Source organism: Austrofundulus limnaeus, unplaced genomic scaffold (genome assembly GCF_001266775.1).
Source record: "Austrofundulus limnaeus strain Quisiro unplaced genomic scaffold, Austrofundulus_limnaeus-1.0 Scaffold549, whole genome shotgun sequence".
Taxonomy (NCBI): domain Eukaryota; kingdom Metazoa; phylum Chordata; class Actinopteri; order Cyprinodontiformes; family Rivulidae; genus Austrofundulus; species Austrofundulus limnaeus.
The window spans coordinates 229127-235067 of NW_013952951.1; the positions used below are offsets into that span (position 1 = coordinate 229127).

At 36.5% G+C, this 5941-nt stretch overlaps 1 protein-coding gene across 1 annotated transcript in view; it reads left to right on the forward strand.

Annotated features, from left to right (window-relative positions):
• Positions 1–5941, forward strand: part of LOC106530708 (GRAM domain-containing protein 3) — a 27006-nt gene that overhangs the window by 12662 nt on the left and 8403 nt on the right. The window contains exons 8-10 of the mRNA XM_014026399.1: positions 1194–1274; positions 1419–1530; positions 3242–3340. Of these exons, the coding sequence (XP_013881853.1) occupies positions 1194–1274; positions 1419–1530; positions 3242–3340 (292 nt within the window). The remainder of the gene's footprint in view (positions 1–1193; positions 1275–1418; positions 1531–3241; positions 3341–5941) is intronic.

The following is a 5941-nucleotide window of genomic DNA, read 5'->3' on the forward strand; positions in this document are numbered from 1 at the left end:
ACCAACATCTGGTGAAAATTTCATGTCATTAGCACCTCTAGTAATATATTTACTGAGAAAAATGGTAACGTGTTCAATACTTATTTTACCTGCTGTATACTGTATATGTGAGGTTTTTGCTAACTGCCACACCAGAAATGTAGAGAAAGAGGCCAAATAAAGCACTCTGCATCAAAGCAAAGCAAGGATGTCTAGTTAAGTTAAAACATAGAAGCCTTAATATCTGCCTGTTTGTTTCAAACCCACTGAGTGAAAAAAAATCCTGGTGACCCCTGAGAACAGTGGTGGAAGCAAGAGGTGATGTAGAAAAAGGTCATCTGTGAGCGCAGAAATGCTGAACATTTCACCAGGAGTTTATTAAAGCCCATTGAGAGATGTTAGTTATCTTAACTTTTAATTTACATAGTCTGGACCAAATTATTTGAATCATCACTCCCTTTTTTACTTAGCAACAAAAATATACCTGTTATTTTGGAGTTAAACTTTTGTTTGACACATGATAGCATTATTACCATTTAGGATAAACTGTTTTTATATTGCTTCAATGTATGGTTTCATTAAATTATTGGGGTGATCGAAAATTAAATGTGTAATGAGCAGGGCCACCACTGGCCACCCACTGCCCCCACCTCTGTATCTGCTGGTGGATAAAGTTACTCCCTCTGCTCATCAGCATCTGTCGCTCTGCTCTGCTTCAGACAAGAAAACAAAAATAACCCTGCCTCTCTTCTTATACACAGTTTAACTCCTACCCACGTGAATATCTGGCAGTAAAACTTTGTTTTACTTGCATTGTGTTCAACTCCAGTCCAGAAAACACTCATCTTAAAGACTGTAAATATTCACTATTCAAGTCGAGGGACATCAGCAGCCTCTTGTTCTGTCTTTGCTTCTATTGTCTGTTTAAAATTACTTTAGCATTTAGCTGCTAAAGAGTTAATTATTTCCCTCATTAAAAAGTGAGCTGTAACTTTTAGGGTTCAGGTTTGCTGATCTGAAGCTGCTAGAAAACAAATAAAGTCGACATCTTAGTAGGTGAAATATATACATCCTTTCAACCACGTGTAAAGAAATGCCCCCCCCCCCCCCCCCCCCCGTTCTTAGTCTGCAGTAGAGCAAAACATATCACATTTAAAACATGGCTAGTTTTTATAGTTGGAATGAAACTGGATATGTTGTTGTTGTTGCTGCAGGTGGATAAGATCAGCAGCAGCCCTGTAACTTCCTCCTGTGAGCACAGCTTCAGAACCAGCTGCCCGTCGTCGCTTCCTCTGGTCAGTCAGGGGTCCCTTCTTCTGTTTCCAGGATTGTTTTGTTCGGGATGTATTCACTGGGATGAAAAGCGAAGCAGTGCATTGTTCTCCTGTAATTCAACACCCGTTCTGTTTGTGGTAACCATTCATGCGTGTGTGCCGCAGGACTTTTCTGGAGACTTCTCCTACCTGGATGGAGTCGTGCAGCAGAGGCGACAGGACATGATGGAGAGCAGCAGCTCCGGGTCTCAGACTCCAGATTATGACAAAATGACCGGTGTGTTCGGTTTTCTTCCAAAAAAAAAAAAAAAGATTCATCTCAACTTGTTGGAGACACTTTGTACAACAGTGGTGCAGTTTTAACTGTATCTGATGTCACAGTGTTTGTTCAAAAATACAAGCAACATTTGATCCTGGAAAGCTACAGGTGGCAAAAAAACAGTGACTTGAAACAACAAAAATAAGGTGTTCTGTCAAAAATGCTCAGTGGTAAACGACGTAGAGTTGCTGAAGACGCTAAAACAGAGTTGTTAAAGTTAAAAAGGGCAGAACAAAAGCTGAATCAACGAAAGAGACACTCGAATAATCAAAAAAGCAAGTTTAACTGACCAGAACACAAACTAAACTGAGCAGAACGTGGAAAAGCCAAAACATGCAAAACAGTAAATACATAAATAAAAAACAAACTAGTCAAACTTAAAGATAAAACAAGTAAAACACTAGGAGTGTAATAGCTAATGGCTAAAATTATTAAATTGTAGCTAAAGTTTGACATGAATAAAAACTTAAACAGTAACTTAAAACAGCATTTAAAAGCTAAAAGCTACAATTAGCAAAACAGGTGCAACGTGATAATGCTGCGTTGCAGTTGTATCGGAACTCGAAATTCTGAAGCCGGACTGACAACAGTTCTGAGCTGAAAGCGTTCAAGTTTCAAACATCGGGAAAAGCGTTTCTATTATTTTACTCTGCAACAATAAAACGTACAATAATAGTGCTCTACGAGGTATTTTGAGTGTACAAACAGTGTTAAAACATATATTTTAACTATCACTATGAAGCACTAGAAGTACGTATGACGTAATGTAAAATAAACAACACAGAACAAACCCGCGTTTGTTTACATACAAGACTAGCAACGTTAGCGGTTAGCTCGGACAAGCATCTGGTACGCTACATACATTAAACAAATGTAAAAAGGGAAAATAAGCAAACAAATTACACTCGTTTTTATTCTGCCTTCTCCCTTCTTACTTTCTGTCTGTTAAATAATGGGGATGGTGCTTGTGTACGTTTCATTACAGGTCAACATTAGCCGTTAGCTTAGAGATACGTGCGCGCAGCAGCCATGTTGAAATGATGACGTAACGCATGCTCGGGCTGCTCGGGAATGGTTTGGATGCGCCGAACTCTCGACTCGAAACTACGACTTCAGGGGGCGTTCCAGTTGAAAAATAGACCTCGGAGGCTCGAAGCTACAACCTCCGAGGACAACTGGAATGTGGCATAAAACCAGTAAAACGGTAGTTAAAAGCTAAAATTTGTAATGGACTAGCTAAAAGCTAAAACTACCAAAATAATAGCTCAAAGATCAGTGCTGAAAAATTGTAGCAAAAAGCTAAACTTAGAAAATCAGTAACTAAAAGCTGCAAATAACTTAAGATAGTTTAACCAAAGTATTGTGAAGATATTTAATGTAATAAATGATGGAAATATTTGTAAATAAAGTAAAATATTATGAAACTTATAAAATTACACAAAACAAAAGCCAAAGCGCACTATTATTAAAAGAATAGTAAAATAGCATAATTTATTTAGCACAAATTAAGCAGTGTTTGTACAAAAGAAACTAAACAGGAGAACATTAGTGTGAAGCTGCAGACAAAACTTTCTCCAAACGTTCTCTCTCATAGAAACTAACAGCTTTAATTGATTTAATATTTACCTGAGCAACGGGAACAACGACCTCTCTCTGTTTGTTTGAGCAGACTTCACAAACCTTCCGGACACGTTTCTCAGCGGAGTGAAGAGCAGAGAGGTTTCAGTCCATGCTGACATTCACCTGCAGAGCCCGAGCCAAAAGAACGGTACGTTAGTGCTGCATCTGAGTAAAAAGCTTTACTTCTTCCTCTGAGGACCCTTTCACTGTCAGACAGGTAATACATCTGGTAGAAAAAAAAATATTTAGCATCTTTAAGTCAGAGTTGTTTAGATATTTACAGGGTAACTCATTATTTTTGTCTCACTATCTAGTCAATAAACAAAGGAAGCTGCTAAAACCATTTCTAGACTTTAAAGAGGTGTCTTGCAGACAGCTGCACACTCAGACTCAAACACTTGATCTGTTTGTATTTATTCATGTTACAAACATATCAGAATTAATATGTGACTTTTTTTTCAGGTTGTATTTACTTAAATTGAAATTCTGACTTAAATAATTGTAGTGATTTTTTTTGATTTTTTTAGTGTTTATTCATTTCATTAAAGCAAAACAAATTTTATATACAATATACAATAAAAAGAAAAAAATGAGAAAAAATATATATGTATATTAAAAATCACAAATAAAATGAAATGAAAGGCAGCAGAGAGAAAAAAAACCTTATAATATCTGCCCCTTTTTTTCCCCAAGAATAAGTTCAAATAACAAAAAAAATCTATGTTATTAGCAAAACAAAAGACAAGAACATCTAATCCCTCTAGAGTGAAGGAAATCTTGTGACTGATTAACGGAATGTTAATCCAGTTTTGTATTTTTCACTTTCTGATCGTTGCAGCCGAAAGTTTTAAACAGAGACTGAGAGTCAGTGTGTCTTATCAATATGAGGCCTTCCTGTCTGCATAAACAAAACTTGGTTACATCCTGATGTAAAAGGTACCGCCTCCAGGGGGGTGACCAGGAAGTGAGAGATATACGATAAGAAGTTGATTCATCATTATTCCTGTAGTTATTAAGTTTGCAGTCTGCTCTTAGATTCAGCCTGCCACAGACACCAGCTGTAGGGAAGCGTTGTTTTGCTGTTCTGATAAGACTCAAGGCCTTTCCACTCGGAGGCCTGCTGACTGATGTTAGCCTGATTGAAGGCAGAGGTCGGCAATAAAGTTTTTAGAAGAGAATCAACTGGTTTTCTTCAATTTAATTCAGCTTGAATTCATTTATTGATCACATTTTTCTTGCAGTAGTCTTTCCCAGATTATGATAATCCACATGTTTGCTGTTTAAACATGAACAGTTGCTTTCAAAGATTAAATTCCAACATGTCGTTGAGCATTTCTACCTGTTTGCCTTTGTTACACTGAAGATATTCAGTCAACCAAGAAGCTACAGAGTTTAGCCAGCACGCAGACACCCAGAAGGTCATTAACCACTCAGTCACGATCCTGTAAAGCAGGGCTATTCAACTGACGGCCCACGGGCCGGATGTGGCCCGCGAGTGCCCAAAGTTCGGCCCGCCAATTGGTTCACTCATCTCTTAAGCCCAAACCCCCGGTTTTCTACTTTAATTATTCTAAGTTATTTTAGTTAAACATACACATGTTTGGTGTCTAAACGTCAGAATCTTGGCTACAAGCTGGTAAAAACCATTTCTATGAACATCCAAGACAATTAATACTACAAGCCGTTGAAGATAAAACTATGAAAGTGAAAATAAAATTGGTTTAAAATTTGGCAAGTCAGATGTCAAAATATTTTGTGGTAAATAAGATGCATAATGTTTCTTTTTTTTGTTTTATCATCACTACATTTATTAAATAGGGTTCTGTATGTTTTCATGATTAAATACAGCAAAATAAACTATTTCAAAGGTAACAGATCATTGCAATACTTAGTTTATTTACATAACTTTAATTGCTGGGTTCGGCCCCTGAGCTGTTTGTCTGCATTAACTGTGGCCCCCTGAGCAATTTAGTTGAATAACCCTGCTGTAAAGGGACATAAATAACAGTATTTGAAGTGAGGCTTATCTAAAAATAAAAACGTAATAATACTAATATTAGCGGTTAAGTGTTGCTACAGAACATATCTGGGTTTAATGTTCGTCAATTTATGAAAGATAAAAACTTATCTGATAAAGTAAATTTGTCAAAAAATAATTACAAAATCTGAAATTAAATTCACTCAGGATGTCTGCATTACTCCAGTTATTTTTAAAGGATTTCTTTTTTCTGTGTTTTTTCTTCACACATTCTAAAAAAAATGCTAAAATATACTTACTGTGCCACTAGGTGGCGAGAATCTTGGGTTCGCTCATAGACTTAAATATGACTAGACTAAGCCCCGCCCATTCCGTACACTGTTAGTCTGTGACAGCATGGAGGAGCAGAAATGGCGTCTAAAATGTCAACAGCTCACAGCCTTCATAGAAACTAATAGATAAACATCAAGCTGAACTGAATCTGTTTCACACATTATCTGTCATGTTTTTACAATAAATTAATAATTATGTTAATTTCATTCAACAATCGTGTAAAACAGCAGATTTATACCAGAAAAATAAATAATTATAAGTAACAATGATCTAAACCAGACCTGAAGTCAGCCTGTAACTTAGACTTTAGCTAGTTGAAAAATGATGACTTCAGCTAGTAATAAAGTATATTTATTATTTCTTCTTACTGTCATAAAATATCCTGATGCATCTCAGTAATCCAGGTAAAAAATCAAAAAGAAAAACATTGTATAGGTC